General features: G+C 33.9%; 1 protein-coding gene across 1 annotated transcript in view; it reads right to left on the bottom strand.

The window, feature by feature from the left end:
- Nucleotides 1-979: 979 nt before the first annotated feature.
- LOC126737568 (ATP-dependent translocase ABCB1) overlaps nt 980-25,399 on the bottom strand; it is a 36,520-nt gene continuing 12,100 nt past the window's right edge. The window contains exons 6-26 of the mRNA XM_050442502.1: nt 22,897-23,068; nt 22,715-22,839; nt 22,486-22,657; nt 22,206-22,436; nt 22,025-22,150; nt 21,855-21,970; nt 16,209-16,324; nt 16,005-16,147; nt 15,803-15,953; nt 15,630-15,745; nt 13,637-13,807; nt 13,480-13,584; nt 13,255-13,416; nt 12,995-13,198; nt 12,800-12,941; nt 12,641-12,740; nt 5,550-5,709; nt 5,258-5,496; nt 4,066-4,225; nt 2,123-2,269; nt 980-1,327 (exon numbers count right to left, since the gene is read on the bottom strand). Of these exons, the coding sequence (XP_050298459.1) occupies nt 1,133-1,327; nt 2,123-2,269; nt 4,066-4,225; nt 5,258-5,496; nt 5,550-5,709; nt 12,641-12,740; nt 12,800-12,941; nt 12,995-13,198; nt 13,255-13,416; nt 13,480-13,584; nt 13,637-13,807; nt 15,630-15,745; nt 15,803-15,953; nt 16,005-16,147; nt 16,209-16,324; nt 21,855-21,970; nt 22,025-22,150; nt 22,206-22,436; nt 22,486-22,657; nt 22,715-22,839; nt 22,897-23,068 (3,253 nt within the window). The 3' untranslated portion in view covers nt 980-1,132. The remainder of the gene's footprint in view (nt 1,328-2,122; nt 2,270-4,065; nt 4,226-5,257; nt 5,497-5,549; nt 5,710-12,640; nt 12,741-12,799; nt 12,942-12,994; nt 13,199-13,254; nt 13,417-13,479; nt 13,585-13,636; nt 13,808-15,629; nt 15,746-15,802; nt 15,954-16,004; nt 16,148-16,208; nt 16,325-21,854; nt 21,971-22,024; nt 22,151-22,205; nt 22,437-22,485; nt 22,658-22,714; nt 22,840-22,896; nt 23,069-25,399) is intronic.

Here is a 25,399-nt window from a genome sequence, read left to right on the forward strand (position 1 = left end):
TTTTCCGAAAAAAAGAATTGATTGTTATGTCTACAAGAGGTCCAGTTCAGATATCAATACTCACCATCTTTGAAGTTAATTCAAGAAGAAAAGAGCTTAGGGAGGGGTTCGTGTAGATTTGTTGGCAATTCCAGTACCAGCTGGTCTCTCTCATTTCAGAATGACACAAACAGACACACCGCACGAAGTCTCTAAAGACGTGTCGAAGGTTAGCGAATCTTCTGGAATCGTGGTCAGCCGAGTATATAAGAAGCCGCGTATATAAGAAACCGCTGCTGGGATTCAGTTCAGTCGGCAATATTCCCAACGATATTTAAATCGTACATAAATAATAGTTAATAAATATGGTGTAAAAATATATATCTAGTGGTTGTGTTTAGCAGTATAAGTGTGGAAGTAAATCGGATGACTACTTTTGTGATTTAGATTTTGTGAGCTTATTTGTTTATAGGTATCTAATGATTTCTTCCATTTTTGAACTCTCATTAGTGGGTAAAATTAATTTTTAAAAAAGCAAATATTTAAACAAATGGTCTTTTGGATTAATAAAATTATCATTTTTTGAGATTTATTTGCATTTATTACCATATGCTTTCCCAGTTTCTTAAAAATTTTAAAAATTATCCATAATATTCAATTTTTTTACAAGTGTTGCAAAATCTTTAAGACATTTAAATAGAAGTTACAACAATAAATATACATTTTTAATAAATTTTCTTATAAATTTTGTGGACTGCTTCTCTTGCAAACAACTGATTAAATATAATTAATTTCTTTTTGAGTTTTTTACTTTTTTCTGCCCATGTGCTCAATATACACAAAATATTTCCATCTATATAAAAAAATAGCTTACATTATTAGCATTATCTATTATTATTCAACCTCAAAAAGAAATATGGCTAAGGAAATATTTTAGTGTATATGAGTTTCCATTGACAAACATGTTCCTATTCGGGTTTAAATTATAATTTATTGCAAGTAATGTTTACTATCTTGTTAAAAATTTATTGGCCTACTTATATAAGAGTGTAAATTAAAACTTATCTTATCAATACTTATTTTACTTTGGATTCTGCCAATATGACTTTTATCGTATAATCTCACAATAGAACCATTACATTTACTTTATATGCTATGAATGCTGGAGAGTGTGTAACTGAAAATAAAGTCCTCGTTTCTTAATTAGTTCTTGGTGTGTTCCTTGTTCTGCAATAACTCCGTCGTTTACTACACATATAAGATCAGCATCTTGAATTGTTGTTAGCCTGTGTGCGATAGTGATGCAAGTACGACCCTGTTTGGCGTTATCTAGGGCTTCTTGTACTACCTTTTGATAGAAAATATGAATTAGTAAAATACTTGATTAATTTTTAAGATGTGACGTTATATGTTTAACGTTTTAATTGCTTGAATTTCCTGTATACCGTTGTAATACCTAATGAGTTTGATTTTCTTTTTAATTTTCTTATACGTTTTACTTTTTAATTAGGAAAAACAGCTATTGTACGCATAATGAAATTAGGATAAAACTATTAGCTTTTAATAAAAATAATTTTCATAAATTGAAAAAACTTAAGTTTTTTTTTGCACTCGCTGTTATAATATTCTCTTTCATCAACATATATTGAAGATTAAAGAATGGGACGTTTCAGACAACTTTATCACCTTTAGATTAAATAAAAAAATACACCACAAATTATATACAATTATCTATACAGCAGCACCGAAGGATATATGCTGATTACAATGTTCCGAGGAAGTAGTTTTAAGCAAAATAATTTATAAATAGAAATAAATATTCTTTTGTAAGAAACATGCATGTAATTTCTATGATAAAGAAAAAATTTTAAAATCAAAAACAAATTTAAATAAATTTAAATGAACGGGCTCCTATTACTTAATAATCCTTTTTTACATTAACCAAAACTAAAGAATAAGAAATCTTTATTTTATATAATTTAGTTAAAAGATTGTATGCATCAATTGATTTACTCTGTAGTATTTAAACATCAATTATTGTAATATAGTTAGTTTTTAATCGTAGTTTTTACATTAAAGTCTTTTCTTAAAAAGGAACGTTTTTTTTGTTTAAAATTTTATATAAGTGATGACTTAAACAAACCTTTTCACTTTCAGCGTCAAGCGCCGATGTTGCCTCATCCAGAAGCAAAATTTTTGGATTTCGTATTAACGCTCTAGCTATTGCTATCCTTTGTTTTTGGCCTCCTGATAGCTGAGTTCCTTTTTCACCTAGTTTAGTATTATAACCCTAAAACAAAAAAAGCCCTATTAATAATTAATATTTATCTGATTATCTTCTTAAGGTCAAAGAAATGTAGAAGAAAGATATATTTATGATACTAGTACAGAATTTATATTTTTATTTTATTTCAGTAGAAATAAAGAAGATTTTCGTAAAAAAGTCCCAAAAATTCGTTCCTTCAAAAAACAAGAAAAGAGGAAAATTATTTACGATATTTATTGATGGTTAAACAATAATTATATTATATTGTAATATTGCAAGGAATATACAGGTTGTTCCGAAACTATTGTGCTAAAATGTAAGAGTGGGTAGGTCTCGCCAAAACAAATGTTTTTTACTTTTTAATCCATAGGCGCTAGCGCCTTATTTCGGTATTTGGTATCATATTTATCATAGGTACATATTTAGGTATCATAAGAAAAAAGTTTAACATATGAACATACATGCATAATATCGATATGGAGCGCCCAGCTCTATCGATTTTGACGTTAGAGACCAAACGCCGCGTGCCGGACATGTGGTAATATGTAAAACTTATATTGTTAATCTAATTTTTAGTGTGACCGTTAAAAGTTTAAAATTAAGAATTTTACATTCGCTGAATTAGCAAACACCTGGGTTATGTTGCTGCTAATGGTAATGGAAGACGAGCGTTGCGGATTTACCAAGAACGGTTTACGCAGCGGCGCTTACCAAGTCGGGCACTATTTGCAGGATTGAATTTAAGATTGCGAGATTACGGGTAAGATTTGTTAATGTAGTGAAATTTATCCGGATTATTTATAGCAACGAAGCATTTAATTTGCAGAAGCCTCATAATGTGGGGGGAGGACCACGCACAGTGCATGTACCAGGCATGGAAGAAGAAATCTCGGAAATTGCCAAATCCTACCATAAGTACCCGGGCTGTAGCGCACTCATTAACCATGTTCATGTATGGTGGGTTTTACTTGAACAACAACTGCACTCGAACACTTCTGCCTGAGGATTATACCCATCGGGTAGAATTCGCTAAATGGTTTTTACAACAAACGAGGCGTAACACCAAATTTCCGTCCTTTCTGATGTTTATGGTTGAAACCATCTGTTGTTTATAATGCTTTGGTTGGCCCGTATTTCTTGCCATCACGACTAAATAGAGAAATTTACTTAACATTTCTGGAAGAAACGCTTCTGAAATTGTTAGAAAAATTTTAGAAAAAATTCGCTGAGACAAAACATGTGGTACTAACACGAAGGAGTCCTAGCAAATTACCCATTAGCTGTAAGGAAACATCTGAACCAGGCATGTCAGGAAAGAGTAATTGCTAATGCATGCCTTCACGTTCACCAGACCTGACCGCATGCGACTTCTTTTTATGGAGTTACATGAAAGCGCTTGTGTACGACACTCTTGTTCAAACGAAGGAAGAGTTACTAGGAAGGATTGTTGCGGCTACTGTTAAAATTCAAGAAATTCCGAAAAAGTTTTTTAACGTGTGCAGAAGGACATGGTATGACGCTGTCATGCTTGCATTGAAGCGGGTGGTCAGAATGTTGAACATCTTTTATATTAAAACAGGTTTTTTTTTAATAAATTCTCCCAAACATTCCTTGTATTTTTATGACATTTACTAAGACGGCTTCCGGTATAAACACGTTTTCTCGTGTCCGAGGTTGGATACCACTGCATGGATGTTAATGCGCTATTATCACTGAACGCATAGGCCTATGGGTTAATAAATAAAAGCCGGTTATTTTGGCGAGGTCTATCCACCCTTACATTTTGGAACACCTTGTATTAAGCTTTTAAAAATCCTTACCAAAGGCAGTTGATAGATAAAATTGTGAATATTAGCCTTTTTAGCAGCTTCGATGATCTCCTGTTCTGTGACCTCACGTGAATTATCACCATAGGCTATATTTTCTGCGATAGTTCTACTGAATAGATTTGGTTCTTGAGATACTATACCCAAATAAGACCTGCAGAAAATAAATACAAACAAATTGTTTTAAAATATATTTAGATTAAATATTACAGTTAAAACAATGAATATTGTACGACGTGACATATTAATTTATATATTTTAATATATATAAATAGCAGCAATCAAACATTTTTTTATTTGCACATAGGTATCAAGTTCAAAATATTTAACTTCAACAGATATCGAATCATCAAACTTTGCAAAATATATAAAATTTTAAGTAATTAGGACATCCCAGGTACGTGAAGGAAGCACCATTTTTCAAAATAAGTGAATAGCTGAAGGGTGTCTAACAAAGACCAAATCCCTTTTCTTTTGCTTAATTTTAATTCCACTTATTAGTTTAAGACATATTACTAAAAGATACTTAGTCACAGAATACCAAACGCTTATAAAAAATATTGAAATATACCAGTAGTTATTAAAAAGTTCTTAAAGTATTGTGTTCTACTGCAAAAATCACAAAGTCCTTAAGACAAATGTTTTAAGATTTTTTATTATATTGTTGGCTACTTAAGATCGTAAATATTGTTGAATTCATTAATTATAATAAATTGTATTTAAAATAGATTTCTTCATTTATCTGGTCTATTTTTATTATGTTTGAATGTCTAACCAATAAGAGAAAAAAAGCTGAAATAATTGAAACCTGATTTTTCTATTAGCATCTACTATAGTTTTGTAAAAAGAAACTATATACTGAAGTTTTTAAATAAAAATTAAGTAGCCATAAGTTTGTATATAAATAAAAAAATTACTTAGTTATTTTAATATTCGGTAAAATAATGGCAGTTAAAAAGACAGCGAGTCCAATAACTAGAGGTTTTTTAAAAAAATTATAAGAATAAATAAATACCAATTATATCTAAGTAAAATTAAAATATTTCAAATATTTGTACTTTCTACATTAAAGAAAATTGGTAACTTATATATTGAAGTAGGTATGAGATAAATAAACCTAGTATTTTTAATTTCTTTTTTAAATATAGTTGATCTGAGAATCACTAAAATATTCTTTTTTACTTACCTCAAAGACAGAAGAGTTATGTCTCTAATATTATGCTCATCCAAAGCTACAGTTCCTGATGACGGATCATAAAAACGTTCTATTAATTGGATAATAGTCGATTTTCCACATCCACTGGATCCAACTAAAGCAATAGTTTTGCCTTGCATTACCGTTAAATCCAAACCCTTGAGAACTGGTATTTGATCTCTCGTGGGATAAGAAAAGTGAACTTTATCATATGTAACATTGCCATCAGCCTATAAATACTTTCAGTAGAGGAAATTTTAAAAAAAAACACAAAATATCTTACGTCTTTTTTAATTTCAGCGTTAGCTTTGTTTTGGATCTTCGGTATTCTGTTAATAAGGTTCATTACACTTTTCGCTGCTACTAGTCCCTTTTCTAGGTTAGGTGTAAAGGCGAGCGAATTAGCGATCGACATAGTTCCCATTATCAATGATTGAGCTACCCTTTAGAATATTTGTTGAAATTATTATAATTATTAAATGTAAGATGTATTTATTTACACACAGTTTCCATGTATATCCACATAAATCAAAATAAATTAACATATATCAATTATATGCAACACACGTGGTAGAGCAGATCAATTAATTGAAATACCTTTAAGTCGAAACAACATCAATTTCAAATTTATTACTTGGCTTGGGCCAAAAATTTACAACATTTTACCAAAACAAATTAAAGACATAAAACATATAACCTTATTTAAGAGAAAAGTAAAATCATACATCTATTAGTATTTGAAGAAAATTTTTAAAGTATGCTAAATTAAATTAAGATGCAATGAATGTATAATGTAAATTGATATTATGTGAACTAATTTAAAATTTATATATATATATATATTTTTTAATCTTGTTAACTATAATAAATTATTTATTTTGTTTTTAGCACACACAGGTGTTTGTACACTTAGGTGCTACTAAGAAATTTGTTATTTTTTTACTATAGCACTTATATTATAAAACAAATTATGTATTAATTAAATGATAATAAACGTGGAAGGATTAAAAAAAAAATAAAAATAAAGATCAGGAAAATAATTATATAAAAATACATACAGACAAAAACCTTAGAGACAAAAAAAACTGGACTTAGAACAACTTTAACAGTAACGTTATAGACAAGTAATATTCCGGACAGGCAGTTCTTACGCTGTCTAGACTTGTCTCACGTTAGAACCAGTGCGGTAATATAATCGCATGCACCCTTGTTTAAGCTTTATTGAAAAACACAATAGGAGTTAGTTCATTTAAGGAACACAAGCACAGAAGGCAATTAGGGCACCAATTTGCTAACTATTGCTCTTAAACCACCAATAAGCCGGACCCTTTCGTGGGTCTAACTATGGCGAACATCAGTGAGCTAATACAGACACATTCTCATACAAATCAGTAAGATGCTATATGACAGCAATTTATCGAAGAATCTTCAGAGCTACCTGGACCAATCTGGGGCGATTCGCAAATTACCTCTGAATAAAAGGAATTGCCTGTTAATAAATATAGCTTAACTAGCCGCTGTTAATTAGATGGAAATTTCTTTAAGTTAAAATCTTAGATTATTGAATGCCTAAAATAAGCCTAGCTGCAAACCATAGGCAAGGTTGTTTGAGTTCACTACCTCTCAGACAATGATGTCAAATCGACTTTTCAATTTTTTATTCAATATATAATTTTCTTAATCCACTTTTTGTATGTGGTAACAGGTAAAAACTGTAATCTTTAAAAGTTTTATTTATTTGCTGACTGATAATATATACTTTCAGAGTAATCAATAAATTTTTCAGAACAAAAAAAAGACTCCTGACAAAAAAGTTAATGAAAAAAAAGCAACTTGTCAACGTAGAATACCTCCATGTTTACAATGCGCGTATCCGAAATTGTCAGTTTGTGTTGTTTTTCTAGATATTTTTTCATGTCTGTAAAGCTAGCGCCCGATCGATATCCAGTAACCAAAATTTAGAACACAGCACATGTCGTTTGCCAACAACCTATTAGTAACAACTATAGTCCGCGCCCACTGGTATTTAATCGATATCAAGCCCGTATCTCCTGAAATTCCCCAGGAGTTTTAATATTTTTTTTATCCAGATATTAACAATCAATAACTAAATTGATTTATATTGGTTATAAAACTCTACAAACTAAAGCTTTTTTGTAAAGATTACTTAAAAAGTCAAATGTTAAAGAAATGAAAAAGGCTCCAAATGGATTTGAATTAATCTTTTTTCTATAATAAATATCTAAATGCATTTGAGATAGTTGCAAGCCTCTACAAACAAAAGTTTTTTGATAAGAAATTAATGAATTGTTTGATGTTAAAAAATATAGAAAGTTATGTAACTCCTAACTGCTGTAAGGAAAAGTTTTATTTATATCCTTTGGTAGCTATAGTCATTTATAACATCTTACTCAATAATTTTTAATAAAAAAACTTTCGTTTGTAGAGGTTTCCAACCATCTCAAATCCGTTTAGATTCTTTATATTACAGAAAAAAGTTTAATTTAAATCCTTTGGAAGTTAACCTTTTAATTAACTTCCTTAGTTTGTCGCGGTTGATACCCACTATAAACCGATTTAGTTATCCATTGGTAATATCTAGACAAAAAAATTAATTAAACTCTTTTGTAATTCTAGGACATACCGGCATCATATTGATTAAATAATAATAGGCGCTGACTATAAATATATGTTATCTTACGTCATTCCGAATCGCCTTATCTCCTGGACCGTCGTGGTGTTCTCATTTTTTATATAAACAAAGTCATGGTCGTCGATGTGACCTCCAGGCTCCAGAATTTGCTAATGTTGCATTTTTTACATGAGCGAGTCAGTTCAAGATTAAATTGTAAGCCGGCACGTTGTTTTGATATAATAAAGTGTTTTTGAAGTAATTGGTGATTCATTTAAATTAAAAAGATTAATTTAATTGTCATTATTCTATCATCAGAAGTGGGATATCTTTGTCTGATACAATCGCCAAGGAAAGAACCTAAAAGTTACTCTTAGTGCGTGAAAAAAAAAATGGCTGACGACGGTGAAAAATGCGAACGCGCAGTGAGTCCGGTCATTACGAACAATGAAAGTGAATCAGAGACCGTACCAAACCACATTGAAAATGACGTAGGCGCCAATAACATGATGGTATTATTTCAAATGCAGCAAGCAAGTAATAATAGTTTCCAGAAACAGATAATGGAAATTCTGTCAACAATGGCCAACGCCCAGGTTAGTCAAGCTTCGTTAAATGCGCAGGCGCAATCCGTTCCTACGCCAGTTTCAGATGTTATGAGTGTAGCTTTGGCGCAGTTCCGCTTAGTAAGTTTTGACCCTGACGATACACCATTTACTATGGTCGAGTGGATGGATGACTTAAGCCGAATTCAACAGGAGCTTGGAATATCAGATACAATAATTGTCTTAAAAGCTGGCCATGCTTTGCGAGGTCGCGCAGCACGTTTTTATCAACACTGGAAACCTGTTGGTCGAGATTAGCCATCTTTTAGATGAGACTTTGAAATTGCATTTCCTGAGTTAGGCACTCCTGAAACCCGTGTTCGAGCCTGTCTGAAGATTACCAGCTTAAAATTCGACTCGCTGGTAAAATACGGTAATGCAAAACTGGCGTCTATCAGAAGATTTTAATCAGACTTCCCATGGAACATTGTGTTAAGTCTGATTGAATACGATATTCAAAATCCGGAAGTGAAAAATCGAATCTACTTGCAAGCTCCTGCATGTGATTCTAAACTATTAAAATTGCTGGCTGCCTGTGGCGCCAATAAGAACGTTGGTGAGCGAGTGCATGATGAATCACGAAAACGACCGTATAGTTCTCGTGATGAACGTGTTGTCTTTCAAGGGAACTGCCGAAGATGTTATCGCTATGGACATAAAGAAGTGAATTGCAGGTATGAAGTAAAAAATTTAGTATCGGAGAAAAGTTTTCCTGGTCCCTCCGGTGTAAAACCAAATGTTCTTCCCGGTTCCTCTGGAGAAAACAAAAAAAATTTGCTTCTGGAAATAACCACCTAGTGAGTGTAAAAAGTTGTAAAATCTGCTAAAAGAAGGGACATACAGAAGATACCTGCTATCGTAAACAATGACATGAGGCATCAAAACAAGTGCTCCTATCACAAATAACTCGTTTTATTCATTCATTTCCCACAGGTACAATATCCAACAACTCATCGATTACCTCAATATCGTACTTAGTAGATACAGGTGCAGACATCTCAATACTACACGAAAAAGTAGCGAGATCGTTAAATTTGCAAATTCGATTGTCAAACTCTATCTGGGATAGGAAATTGTATGACAAAGTCTATTGGCCGCAGCAGTGCTCTAATGTTCACACTAACCATGACCTTAGAAATCGATTTTTTAATTGTGCCAGATGGATGCATTCCGGGAGGTGGAATTGACGCTTTAATTGAGTTTGATGTGTTAAAACGACCAGGTATTAAAATTGAATTTAATGCCAATTGTGTAGATATTGTACATGATCCATTAGTTCCGCACCGGATTTGTACGATATATTCTTTCGAAGAAAATGAGATAAATTTGTCAGGATTGGACGAGCGAGTAATTAATGAAATAAAAACAATACTCCAGAATGCAAGAAAGCAAACACCGGCCGCCGTAACAACAAACAAATTAAAAATAATATTGCGTGATTCACAGCCGGTCGCCTATAAGCCTCGTCATTTGTCATATGGCGAAAGACTGCAAGTGAAGCAAATTATTAAAGAACAGCTTGAAAATTGAATAATTCGACACAGCGAATCTGCTTACGCTAGCCCAATAGTTTTAATAAAGAAAAAAAACGAACTACAGTGCTACCTGATATTGAGGATGACTTTAATGTAACCGTTCATAAATCGAATGGTTTCGCACCGTGGATGTTAATGTTTGGCGAAAATCGTCGTGTAAAATCAACCGATGATCTGTTAGCTAGCATGCCAGCGCAAAACAATGTTGTGGATGCAGAAGTAGTAAGGCAGCAAGCTCACAGTCGCTTGTGTGAAATAACAGATAAAACCATTACTAATTTTAATAAAAAGAAAGTTTCGGCTATACCATACGCTGTTGGCGCTAAAGTGGTTATTGAAAATAGTCAAGTGGCAAAAGGAGGGAAACTTAAGGCAAAGTTTCATGGCCCTTTTAAAAGAATTTGACAGTCGTGGTCGGCCTACAGTAGCAGCACATGAGCAGTTACGAATTTGACCGGATAGTCAAATAACATAAGGTACGAAACTGTAGATAAGTTAATAAATAGTACTAAGGTCCCTGTTATAAAGCAGGCTTTGCTAAAAGGTCCCTGCTATGCAGAAATTGTATTTAATTTTCTTTTTGTGTGTTTTGTTTGTTTTTTTTTTAAGGTCCCTGATGTATCAGGCTATATTTAAAGATCCCTGCTCTATGACAGGCTTTGCTAATAAGGTTCCTGGTGTATCAGCCTATAGCTAGCAGGCTATAGGTCTGTGGTTTGGGCAGATTTAAGTGCTGCTACGTCAGGATACATTTAAGAAATGGTCAATTTAAAATCAATTAAGGACCCCAAACCTCTGGCTTAGGTATAATTATTACTATGTGGCTTGTGTTAAAAATTTGAGCTACAGTGTTGTTAAAGCCTAACGTCTTTAAAAGTTGATTTGGCAAAAATTAAGATTGTTTAGATTTAATTTTGTACACCAGTAAAACTTAAAAATATAATGTAAACAATTAACTGCTGTTGATTTTCTATTGCAGACTGCTACCGACATGTGAAAAGTGAAAACTGCAGACGGTGCGAGGACGCCCCTACGTCAGGAAGGCCGTGTTAGCTTACATCATTCCGAATCGCCTTATCCCCTGGACCGTCGCGGTGTTCTCGTTTCTTATATAAACAAAGTCGTGGTCGTCGATATGACCTCCAGGCTCCAGAATTTGCTAATGTTGCATTTTTCACATAAGCGAGTCAGTTCAAGATTGAATTGTAAGCCGGCACGTTGTTTTGATTTGGAAGTGTTTTTGAAGTAATTGGTGATTTATTTAAATTAAAAAGATTAATTTAACTGTCATTATTCTATGATATGTTGCTAAAAAACGACATATGCTGTGCTCTAGATTCTCGATTTTGGTTGCTGGATATCGACCAGAGACTACCTTAATTTTTGCATACATTAATTTTGCGGCATTTCGGGTTCGAATAAGCAATAAATTTACTAGATTATAATAATATACTTAATTACATATTTTTACTAATATTTTGGTATCCAATACTTTTTTCAGCAAAAAGGGAGTTTTAAGTCTTAATATTAATTTTAAAAAATGCACTGAAACCACTCAAAACATCTTTTTAATACTAAAACTGTACGAAAGGTGCACCAACCAAGAATAAACAATGAGGGAAGTTGCCAAATATCTTTATCGTGAGAATATTTCTGGGCAAAATCTACAGCGCTGCCGCTGTGTGTGGAAATTTGACGATTAAAGGAATCAAAATTAAAAATATTAATTATTATTAGTGTTTAGTGTAAATATAGTACAAAATAGTGTTGGTTATTAAACGAGTTTCACTCTTTCTTCTGCCTTATAATAAAGAATGCTACTCAGTTTCTGCTAATTATAATAATTTATTATATCACTTTATTTTCTTCTGTTAAAATTGAGTAATCACTAGCAACGTGGAATACTAAGCATGGCTATCAACGAAATATCTCCTCTGCCCCCTGTGTAGATGTTGCGCTCAATCCAAAGCAGTCAATATTTATTCTTGTGTATTTATTGTTCTAAGGTTAAAATTAAACATTAGCCCACTGCAACCAAAACCATGCAACCCCGAAGATGAGGGATTAAAGAACATACTTTGCGTTTTTCAGTGTTTCACAGAAACTTTTTTGAGCGATGACATCGTTCTTCTTGATTCGCTGTATAATGAACTAAAAATTCCTACTTTCCCCTTGGACCTCCCGAGGCCTAAGTATACCTTAATTTATCTAATTAATATTAATTTATCAGAAGCGCAAAAAACTGTTATAAGATGTCGTGTATACAAAATTAGAAATAACCTATATAAATTTCTCATAAAAAGAAATTAATCTTGTTATTAATAAAAGTAAAAATTTTCCTTTTTAAACAGTAAATGATATCTGTTTGACAAAAAGGTAGCAGTTATAAAATACTATCAATCTTATTGAGTTTATTGAAATTTAAAAATACCAAGATTAACTACTCTACTCTACATTGTAAATGCGCCTAAAAAATTGTTAATTTTTACCAGCACCCTCGGCAAAATGTCGTCAAAATTAATTGTGCAGATTTTAACTCGTAATCTTATTTAATATTTTCCCAAGAAATGAGCAGTAAATAATGAAAATGATTTGAACTTACTTAAATACAACGTCATATGATATTCCCTCATTTCTAATAAGAGTTCCTCCATAGTAAATGCAAGTGGCAAATGCCCACATCATTACAGATCTCGAGAGGCCTATAAATAAATTTATTGTATTTATTATAATAATATAATATTTCATTTTATCTTGATACCTAAAACAATGGCCCGTCCGTGTGAAATTCTTAAACTGCGTTTTATATGTGGCCTCAGCTCATTGACGTACAAATTATAGAATGTTTCCTCACATCCTAGAGATACCACCGTTCTAAAGTTTCCTACAGCCTCGACTGCAATCTTTATGACAAAAAAAAAATTCACGTAATTATATAAAATAAGATTCTGCTTACCTTAGTAGATTTTTGTAAGGACTTTTTATAATCCTCATTTTCTTCAGAGGTTTGACGCCTTTGCATAAATACTGCAGCTAAGATAATTGGAAAAAACGCAAGTGCTACTAATGCTAGTTTCCATTGATAATAGAACGATAGCCCCACACAGAGAACGAAACAAGCCAAAGAGTTCATTATGGCCCCTATTCTCTGACCTGTAGCCTAAATTAAAAAAAAAACTAAGGTAGGCTGAGAATTCTCATATTTCATTTACTCACTCCTTGTACTTGCGCAGCCTCATTTGAAAGTTTAGAACATAAGGCACCCACACCATTAGATTTTCTATCAAAATAAGCTATTTCTTGCCGAAGCAACGATTCAAACATTTTGCTTCTAATCCGTAAAGTTAGTTTTTCACCGGCTATTCCAAACATGGACATCTTTAAAGAATAATAAAAAAATTATTATATTAATTAACAAAATATATTTTTGCTTTTATGCACCTGCAAGAACGTGGATACCATCGCAAGTACACCGGTTAAAACAAATATCAGTGCGTATTTATTTGTTTCTGATCTGACATAGTCATGGTCTGTATTTTGTAACACCTAAAATAAATTTTTGTTCAGTAAAAGGTTGTAGAAACGGTGTTTAACATACATTTAAAATTTCTCCAAATAGGACAGCGAAGATAGGCATGGCCGCTCCCATGGCTGCGGCTCCTATACAACCAATTACAATATAGAACCACTCCGGTTTATTAAGTTTTGTGATTGACCAAAGACTTGCCTTTTTAATGTAGTTATCTACTTCTACAGACTCGTCCTGAACCTAATTAATAATACTATTTAGGATAAATGAATAAATAAAACTACAATATTTTAGTGCAAAACTACTGCTTCTCTTATCCTGCTAAAACTTGAGTTTTCGCCTTTGTTAAAGAAAGTTCAGACATTATTCTCAAGTTACTAAATTTACAGCGAAATTCAAATAAATTAAATAAACTTAAATACAGCTAATTTGACAATTATTTTTTTTTAAATACCAGTAAAAAAATTAAAAAATCGTTGTTAAAAAGATAATAAGGGAAAAAAACAGTAAACAAAAGCACTAAAAAATATCAAATTTAGTGTAATCTTTTCGTAATTTTTTGCCAGTAAAATGAGTTGTATATAAAATTTTACCGAAGTTACGATATTTTAAATCATGATGATCGAGTTATATACTGGGTGGTCCAGAAAGTTGTTAGTTTTATAAAATTAAATAAAAAAAAACCCGTTGATCAATTGTAACAAATTTGTTCTAATATTTACAGAAAACTTGGGAAATTTATGTCTTAAAAATTACGTTGTCCAAATGTGCTCCATTTCTTTCCTGGCACTCCTTAAGCCGAGCCCTAAAATTTTCAATAACGCGTTGGCAAGTTTCTCAAGTTATCGCTTCACAAAAGTCTTGCAGGAGGGTCATTTTCCTTTAATTCCAGCACTAATTGAATTTTGTAAGGATGCATAGTTAAATCTTTGTGAAGAATTCGCAGCACCGACGATCTGGAGACATTAAATGCCGCTGCGCGCTTGCGAGACAAGGTCGGTTCTTCGACGCTCTTACCCGAGCAACCATTTCGGGAACTCTCGTTGTCCTTGGCCGACCCAAATTTCGTTTGTTTAACGTCGAACCGGTGTCGTTAAACTTACGTACCCATTTTACGATCAGCTGTGGGCTTGGGCACTGGTTAATGTCATGCAAATCAAAATGTGCCCGATATTTACGGCGCACAATGGTGGCCGAATTGTTGTTACGGAAATACTCTCGTACACAAAACGAGCGTTGCTCTCCCGTATAGCGCTGGATGGTGACTAAATTTCCCTGAACCAAGCTATCGATTGAGCATGCGCGCACGATTCTAGCCCCCCTACCAAATTTTATCCGAAGCGTAAAAAAATGAACAACTTTCTGAACCACCCGTTATATGGCAGTCATGTTTACTAATTATTTTCATAAAACTAAGACCTTTTGCTTAAAATATTTCCTTATCAGAAATGACCATGCGAGATTTATTAATATAAAAAACCACTATCGTTGTCGATGTCAGTTGTTTAGAACTTGTCAATATTATAGATCACCTCCGTCAAGAAGACCTTGATTTATCATATTAATTTGCTTGCAGAAGAAACTATAAAAAAAAATTATAAAGGCTGTTTTCCAAATTTGAAATTAAAAACAAAATAAAACTTGACTGTGCAAATACAATATATTTAATACTAAGTATTTGCTGTTTATTTTTAGTTTGACTTTTAGGACCGCCAAAATCTCCCAAAAGGCAATTTTTCCGCATATAACAGAAATTTTTGTAACATCTGTTAATTTTTTTTGCAATTTTAAAGTTAATTTGAGTTCTCTAACCTCGAAAACACATGTATGCACATTTTAAAATTATGTAAATTATATTTTTATTTTCAGCTATCTTGTTGGCTGTTTCCTGCCGGTGTGAACTTGGTTAATAGCATGATATTTACCGATGAGCTCATTTGCTCGAGGCCATAACTTGCGGACTTCTCGTTCTTTAAAGTCGAAAATATTTAAGAATCAGTTATTTTAAAAATATGTTTCCTCTTCATCTTATTTTCTTAATTAAAAAGATAAGGTTTCTTACTTGAATGGGAGCCATATCAATATCGTCACTTTCATCCAATAACTCAAATTTATTCTTATGGTCAGATTTGTCTTCATTAGTTTCAAATTCTTGATTTCCTTGAACTTGTGTTGTAACTTAAAAAAAAAGCCATACTTAATATGTGATAAAAAATTGCAATTAAACAATTTTACCTAAAGTATAATACTCGTTACCAAGCTGCATCAGCTCGTCATGAGTACCTTGCTCTACTACTTTCCCTTTTGACATTACTACTATCTTATTAGCACCCCTAATAGTCGACAATCTATGCGCTACAATTATAGTAGTACGATCTTCACTAGCCTAAAATAAAATATCTAAGATCTGAGTAAACAATATTTCTGAAAAACTTACTCTATCTAATGCAGCCTGAACTTTTGCTTCACTGTTGGTATCTAAAGCTGAGGTAGCTTCATCAAGTAATAAAATAGCTGGATTTCTTACCAAAGCTCTTGCAATTGCTATACGTTGTTTTTGACCTCCTGACAGTTGTGCACCTTTAAATATTAATTTTTGTAGTGAAGTTATGTATATGTTTATAGTTGAATATGTACCAACCTCTCTCTCCTACTAAAGTTTCATATCCATTTGGAAGACCTTTAATAAATATATGGGCATTTGCCATTTTAGCTGCTTGAATAATATCTTCGTTTGAGGCATCTATATTACCATATCTATAAACCATATTAAGTTAATTATTTAAAATAAGAAAGAGAGACAAATATATCCTAGAGCAAACATCTTCTTAAACGCTACTTATGAGTGATAGACATTGGAAATTATAATGAGAACTCCCTTTAATTTGTTTGTTATCTCTTGTATATAACGAAATTCGGATATAAATTCTAGAAAATTAGAACTACAGAGATTTACAATAATATAACCTAAATAACCTAAATTGGGGCCAAAATGGGGCTCTCGAACAAGATGAATTACTTAAAAACTAAACACCATAGATAAAAATAATAAACCAAACGTAAGTAGAACCCTACGAATCAACTTTAACTACAGAATACTAATAAAAATAGTACAAAAATTAGGAAAATAATTAACGTATTTACATTTTCATAATACTGCTCCCCTATTAAGTTTGATCGTCCCGATTAAACATAGGACCACCTGAGTCATGATAGGGCGCTAACCGGACGATGATTACAATTTTCATCTTCGTTGTCGGATGTCCCTGGATACGGTACACCACGTCGTTGATTCTGGTGACCACAATGAATGGACCTTCCCAATCCTTCTGGATCTTTGGTGACTTGCCCTTCGTCCTCCGTGGATTGTATAACCAGACTTTATCCCCAGGATTAAAACCGGTAGAATTTGCCTTTATGTCATAACGTGATTTCATTCTGTTACTTTCTAAATGAAGTTTATCCCGTGCTTGTTCGTGAACAATTTGTAAACGCTCTTGTAAATGGTCGACGAACTCCTCAAGGGTTTCAGACTTATGGGGTCTTCCAGTAATAATGTCCAAAGGTAAACGAAGTTCATCACCATAGACAACTTTTGCCGGGCTGTTTCCAGTTGACTTGTGGATAGAAGCACGATATGCCAATAGGAATGGTTGTATACAGGTATCCCAGTCGGTTTGCTTAGAGTTTAACACCATCCTCAAATAGGTTTCAAATTTGCGGTTAAATCTTTAAACCATTCCATCAGACTGAGGGTGTAGTGGCGTTGTACGGGTCTTATTGATTCCCAGCAACTGGCATACTTGTTGGAATATTTGTGACTCAAAATTCCTTCCTTGGCCTGAATGTATCTCTCTGGGTACACCAAATCGACAAATCCAGTTCTGGAACAGCATTTCAGCTATTTTCGTTGCTTCTTGGTTTGGAATCGGATAAACCTCGGGTCACTTACTGAAGTAATCCATAGCAACAAGAGCATATCGGTTTCCGGAGCTACTAGTAGGAAAGGGTCCTGCTACGTCTACGGCAATTCATTCAAAGGGTGCACCAACAAGATACTGCATCATCTTTCCTCTTGTCCGGGTTCTTGGGCCCTTGCTTGATGAACACTCCTCACACTGTCGGCACCAGCATTCCACATCTTGATGACTGTTCAGCCAGTAAAACCGTTCTCTAACTTTTGCCAAGGTCTTACTAACTCCAAAATGTCCTCCGCCGACACCGCCATGAACAGCTTCCAGAACTTCCGGAATCCGTTTTCGAGGAAGGACTGTCAGATATGTCTTTTCTTTTCCATCTACGCTCTCCCAGACTCTTTTTAACAATCCATCTTTTATAACCAATGAATTCCATTGAGACCAATAAGCTTTTAGTTCTGGAGATTTGTCAGAGATATCTTTCCATTCTGGTTTTGAAATTTCTCGAGATTTTAGTTCGTAAATAAGACCAAATACTGGGTCATCACACTGATCTTGGATTAAACTAGCTACATTTCACTCTTTTGAACTGTGAAGGCCAATACGCTTACAAGTAAATATCTCTGGATGCTGTTTTGATTCCTTTTTAAAACAATGTTGACATGTTTCAATACAGGGTCTTAAAACATCGGCATTTTGGTGATATTCGCCTTTCCTATGTTCTATTGTAAAGTCGTACTCTTGTAATCGTTGAAGCCACCTTGCTATTTGTCCTTCGGGGTTTTTAAACTGAAACAGCCATTTCAACAAAGCATAGTCAATTCTAAGGATAAATCGTTGACCATACAAATATTTATGAAAATGTTCAATAGCTTTTACTGCTGCCTATAGCTCATGTCTGGTCACACAATAGTTTCTTTCTGGTTTTGATAACGTTTTACTGAAATAAGCTATCACTTGCTCTCCATCTTCATATTTTTGTGGCGTCCTCAATTCCAACATAACTTGCATCGGTATCCAAAATAAAAGTTTGTCGAGGAATCGGATATGTTAAAATTGGAGATGTGCATAGTGCTCTTTTTAACTGTTGAAATGCTTCTTAACAATCTGTTGACCAACTAAATATCATTTTGTCCTCCGTGAGCTTATGTAAAGGCTTTGCAAGATTAGCGAAATTTCTTACAAATCTTCTGTAATAGGTACAAAGCCCCAAAAAGCTTCTTAACTGGTGTTTGTCAGTGGGTCGTGGCCAATTTTCGATTGCTTCTACTTTATCTGGATCAATCTTGACACCTTTTTCTGATATTACATGGCCAAGGTATCGAACTTCTTTTTGAAATAAGCAACATTTCTTAGGACTTAGCTTCAGGTTGGCCTCTCGGAGTTTAACAAATACCTTTTGAATATTCTTCAAATGATCTTCAAATGTTTTTCCCAGTATGATGACGTCATCCAGATAAACTAAACATGATTCCCAAGTCATTCCACGTAAAATTGTTTCCATAAGTCTCTAAAAGGTAGCTGGAGCATTGCAGAGTTCAAAGGGCATGACTGTAAACTGCCAAAGTTTTGTTCCAGTCGAGAATGCGGTCTTTTCCTTATCTTCTGGGTGCATCTTTACCTACCAGTACCCACTCTTTAGATCGAGTGTTGAGAACCATTGTGAACCTGATAGCGTGTCCAGGGTGTCGTCAATTCTTGGTAGGGGATAACTGTCTTTCTTGGTAATGTCATTCAGTCGCCGATAGTCTACACAAAATCTAGTGGATCCATCCTTTTTCTTCACTAGCACAACTGGGGATGTCCAAGGACTTTGAGAAGGTTCTATCACTCCTTGTGTCCTCATTTCTTGAAGCATTGAGGAAACTTCTCCTTGTTTAGCTATCGGAATTCTTCGAGGTGCTTGTTTAATCAGAGCATTGTCTCCAGTGTTAATTCGATGGTGCACTAAATCAGTTCTTCCCAGGTCATTATCGTGCAAGGAAAAAACATCCTGATTTTCTTCAAGAAGACGTCGCAATTTACTACACTGCTCTATGGTTAAATTGGCAGAAGATTCTTCAAATAGGTTTTGTAAACATACAGGAAAAGGTCTGTTTGAATGACAACTTCTATCAGCATTTTTCATGACTGCCACCACTTCAGAGCATACGCCAATGTTCTCTCCTTGTTTCAGGTGTTAATCATATCCTTTTAAATTTACCATTTGAACCAAAACAGTAGATTTCTTCTGCGTAGATAACGTCTTGGCTGGAAAAATTCCTTGACCACATAGTTTGCAGTTTTCCATGGGCTTAATCAGAACAGTTTCTCCCTCTTTTCCTCCAGTTGTAGCATTAACCACCACTTCTGAATTTGCTGGTATAGTAATATCCTTGAATAACTTAACGACTCTGGTATTTAATTTATCTTCATATAGGTGGTGCTTAAAAATCTCTTCATTTCTCTTTGTCAATATCCAGATATATACATCCATTTTAAACTGCTGAGCATTCATAACATCTAATCCTAATATGATATCATCCATGATTTCTGCCACTAATACTGGCTGTTGGAATGTTGTTAAGCCAATGGTGACTGTAGCTTCATGCAATCCAAGAATCGGGATCCTTTTTCCATTTGCAGACTCCAGAATAAAGTTGGGTAGCGCTGAAAGCCTACAGTGTGCTACGATGTTCGGCTTCACGATAGTATTACTTGATCCTGTATCCACTACCATCTCACATTCACGGCCGCATATTTTTCCCGGTACTACCAAGCTCTCTCCAGGATGTGGCAGCCGGTTTAGTCTTATACGTGGGGCTTGGTAGCATCCAGCCAGCTTGAAGTTGAAGTTTTCCTGGTTCCTTGGATCTCTTAAAGGCTTGGGGCATTGACGTTTAAGGTGCCCCTCCTCATTGCAATTCCAGCATTGCAATAGTCTTTTAGGTTTCCTCGCTAATAATGATTCAATCTTCTTTAGGCGATCTTCGACATCACTTTCCGAAGTTCTGATTTGTCTTATTCGTGTCTGCCTTCTAGTTGCTTGAAAAGCTGCCTCATACTCTAGTCCATGGGCCAAAGCTTCTGAAATACTTTTATGATGAGCCATCTTTAGAGTGTGGTTAGTATCTGGATCTCGAACTCCGTCAATAAAACAATTTATAGAAATTTGTTTGCGGAACTCTGTTGGGGCTGAAGGGTAAGTCAGATTTACTAATCGAGCAACATTGCCTTTTCTTCGTTATCCCAGTGATTTCCCCTAGCAGCGGCCTCAAATTGATTCAAATAGGTACTCCATGCTTCTTTGCCGTCGAATTTTGGTGGCTTTACTTTCATCATTGTTTGCATTCCAGGATCGGGATAAAGAGGAGTCCGTTTTACTTTCATCTCTAGTTTTTGGATTTTTTTTTGTACTTGCCCCAATTCTTCTTCTACCTTTGCTTCAAAGTTAGTCATTCATTCTTTCTGATTCTTTTCCAGATCTCTTTAAGTTGTAAAACTCGTTCCTCTTGTTTTCTGTCTCGTTCCTTCTGCTCCTTTTTAAGATTATCTTTTAAATTCAGTAAGTCATCTTTCATGGTTCGAATCAGGTCTTCATTTTCTTTCTTCAGGTCAGATTTAATTGTCTTAAGTAAATCTTTCTGTTTCTTGTCTCGTTCTTCTTGTTCTTCCTTCTGTTTACGGTCTCGTTCTTCTTGTTTGCGGTCTCGTTCTTCCTGTTCTTCCTTCTGTTTACGGCCTCGTTCTTCTTGTTCTACTTTTTGCTCGTCAAACTTCCTTAATAGCAGCTCCATCAATTTCTCGGTCTCCATCTTGGCCTGACTTCTTGTTAAAGGCATCCACTAAAATGAGCTTCCAAATATCCCACTTCTGACACCAATTGTAACGAAATTCGGGAACACACCTTTATTGTCAACGTCAAAAACACGAACCTAACTCGCCTTGACTATCGTTTAATTGATTCCAAGGTAAAAACTGACTAAATAATTAAAACTGAATGAATTGTCACGAAGCGCGTCCTTTTTAAAACCCGATGGAACAGTTTCGAAATATTTGGAATTATCTTTATTGTTTTTGCCGAAAGAGACCAATAATTTTAGGAGAATACTGACAGTCAAAGCAAGCAAGTATACAAATTCTATAAAATTAGAACTACAGGGACTTACAATAATATAACCTAAATAACCTAAATTGGGGCCAAAATTGCGCTTTCGAACAAGATGAATTACTAAAAACTAAACACTGTAGATAAAAATAATAAACCAAACGTAAGTAGAACCCTGAAGAAACCCTACGAATCAACTTTAACTACAGAATACTAATAAAAATAGTACACAAATTAGGAAAAAAATTAACGTATTTACATTTTCATAATAATATGATTATACCTAATGTTCTCTGCAATTGTGGTATCAAACAAAACCGGTTCTTGGCTGACCACACCAATATTTTGACGATACCAGTTTAAATCCAGATCTTTTATGTTTCTATCTTCAACTAAAACCTATAAACAATTTAAGATATTATTAGAAGTTATTGGTAATTCTTTGGTTATCACCTCTCCCTCCAAAGGATCATAAAACCTTTGAACCAGCTGTAAAACGGTCGATTTTCCACAACCTGAGCTGCCAACTAGCGCTACTGTTTCTCCAGCATTAATTTTTAGATTAAATCCTTGCAAAATCTGAATAAAAAAAAATAATTTATTAAGGTTTCTTGATAATATAAAGACTACTTACAGAAACTTCCTTTCTCGCTGGATAATGGAAGTGCACATTTTTAAATTCTATATTGACACGTCTTTTAATAGACGACAACTTTTGTCCATTACCCTTTGATAAGTTAATGGTTGGTGGTTTATCAATAATGTGAAATACTTTTCCGCCTGCGGCTCGTGCTTTGGACAATGCTTCTATAAATGGTGAAGCTATTCCAAATGCTTGACTGCCTGACATAACGCTAAAAAACACCTAACAAACGTTTCAGGTTATAGTATTTATTAATATTTTTACTCCTTACTGTAATCATATTTCCAGCATTGTAGCTACCATTCAAAATAAGTTTGACGCCATACCAAAAGGAAAAACCAAAACTCGAGTATATGCAGAACCATAAAATTCCATAACCCGTGCCTTCGAAAAAGTGTCGCCTGATATTGTTATTTTTCGCAAAAATTAGACCTTTGTCGAACCTGATAATGTAATTTTGTATATATGTTATTATTCTATTGGAGTAGCATTTATTTTACCGTTGTTTTTCCAAGTTTTCCCCTCCAAACGCTATTACAGTCCTGATGGATGTGAGTACTTCTTCGGCTATTGAACCAGCTCCACCATATGCATCAAGTTCTTTTTGTGAAAATCTAGTTGTCAACTTTTAAAAATAAAAATTACATATATGTATATTTATATACTTAAATAATTATCTTACAAAGCTGATAGTTCCAATAGCAATCAATGAGACAGGTAAGGATATTAGACAAATCAATGCCAGCTCCCATCCTCTGACCAACGCTAAAGTTATAGCTGATACAAACATGGCTTGTAGTGTGATAAAAAGTGGAATTTTTTCACCAATACCATCTTCAAATTTTGACAAGTCACTTAAAGTAAAAAAATATTTAATATTTATGTTAAGATTTTAGTCAAATAAGTTAATAATTACAAATTATTTTATTACAAATCTAAACTTTGCAAGGCAGGCAGTATCCCTCAAAAAAACTATCCAATGCTGCAGAAGGAGGTTAATCAAAATAACCATATAAAAAATCCTAAATCATCTTTTTGCATATCGGAGACACTAGTAAAGTAATATCTCTGTATGTATTTAAATTTCATCAGTTTACAACTTGATAACAGTTGAAAATACCTATAAAAAAAAATACTCTATTTCAGAAGTGTGTAGAGCAATAAAACCCCATTAGGTATGCAAAAGTGGTACCTGGTGATCCACCAATATTTTATGCCACTACCTTAGTTGGGTATTAGTTTCAATGTAAAATTCTTTCTTTTCGTTGATTGCAGGTAGTGCCACCCGGTTTTGGGTCAATTTATGAGTTTTGCCCATTGTTACCCACTGATAAACATTGAAAACGGTTCGCCAAAGGCGTGCAACTGGGACTTGTTTTTTACCTTATAATTAATGTACTTAAATGCTATTTTATTTTAGAAAGTTACTTTTGTTTAAATGGAATAATATATTTTTTTCACAAATTTATTGAACATAATATGTAGAGTAAAACAGTTGAAAATGTCACTTTTGGATCTGGCACTTTTTGAACAGTGTATAACAATTTTAAATTATAATAGATTGTAGTCTTCTTCGTCATCTGACGAACTGTCATCACCTCTTGACATTATAATTAAAGGATCGACTGTCTGATCGATGAGGTTGTCAAGATCCCACATTTTGTCCTCTTGCTTAATTACATGCTGGACTGCTTTTCGCCAATTCTCTGGTGTCGCTTCCGTAATGGCTTGATCAAACAGTAGCTTAACATCTTTCATTTTAAAAGTCGTGTTTTGTCTTGCTACAAATCCTTTTACCTGCGCCCATATCAGTTCTATAGGATTTAGTTCGCAATGATATGGCGGTAAGCGCAGTACAGTTATATTATATTTTTCGGCTATATCTTCCACGGCGTATGAAACGAGTTTTGTGTAAGTTTGCTATTGCCAGCAGTTCTTTTTTTATCAAATTTGCTTCAAACGCAATAATACCTTTTGCAGTCAGCCAATCGATAATTTCTTGCTTTCTCCAACTTTAAGTTGGCGTCTTCTCTATTCGCCGTGAATGATAGCTTGCGTTATCCATAACCACCACCGAATTAGCTTGGAAGAAATTTTATCATTTCACCAAAATAGTCCTCGAAAACGTCTGAGTTCATGTCTTCATGGTAATCTCCTGTGCGAGTCGACTCAAAAGTTAGCAGACCTTCTTTTAAAAATCCCTCTTCGCTTCCATTATGTGTGATTATAAGTCTTTTTCCTTTTCCCGAAGGTACCTTAATACCCGTAGACAGGCCTTCTATGAAAGCTTGGCGAGCACTGGTTATATTTTTGTCTTGCCACATTTTTTGGACTATATCACCTTCGTTAATCCACGTCTCATCAAGATAAAAAACTTTCTTTTGCTCCCTGCGGTACTGCTTGATACTTCTCAAGTATTGTCGTCTCCAACAAACAAATCGTCGCTCTCCAGTAAAAGTGCTTTGCGGTTATGCTTTTCCCAGGCAAAATCCATATTTTTTAAAGTTTTCCATAAAAGTTTTCTACTTATCAACGGAATACTGTCATCTCGGCCAAGCTCCATTAAAATTTTGTCTAGGGTGGGTATTTCCATTTTAAAATAAAAAGAGTGAACTTTTCTTCGAATTATACATTTAGCATTTTCATCAAGGACTTTTGTAGGTCGTCCTGGCTTTTGCTTGGAAGATTCCACTTGACCTGCTACTTTTCTTTCCCGCAACAATTTGAAAATGGTGGACTTTCCAATTCCACTCATTCGAGAACATTTTTCAACAATTTCTTGCACAGTAAAACTAGGGTAATCGTGTTTTATGCAATCATGTACATTTAAAATAATAACTTTTTCACTCAGCGATAGTGGAGAATTTTTAGTACATCTTTTCGTTGGACTGAATACCTCCATTTTTTAAATATTGGGATAATAATATTGTGATTACACTACAGCGTAGCAGTGACTACTAACGTTTAAAATATGATTTAAAAGTATTTATAGTCTGTATATATTACCTGACCCCATTTTTGCATGTTACAAAGCGTTAAAAGATAGGTACCTATACAAAAGGATTAAAAGTATTTATTTAGTATTTAATCTCTTTCAAAATAAAGGCATTTAATCCGTGAAAATTAAATTCATAAATATTATAAGTACCTGGGCCTATGAACTACCACGAAATGTAGCCAAACAG

Source organism: Anthonomus grandis, chromosome 1 (assembly GCF_022605725.1).
Source record: "Anthonomus grandis grandis chromosome 1, icAntGran1.3, whole genome shotgun sequence".
Lineage (NCBI taxonomy): Eukaryota > Metazoa > Arthropoda > Insecta > Coleoptera > Curculionidae > Anthonomus > Anthonomus grandis.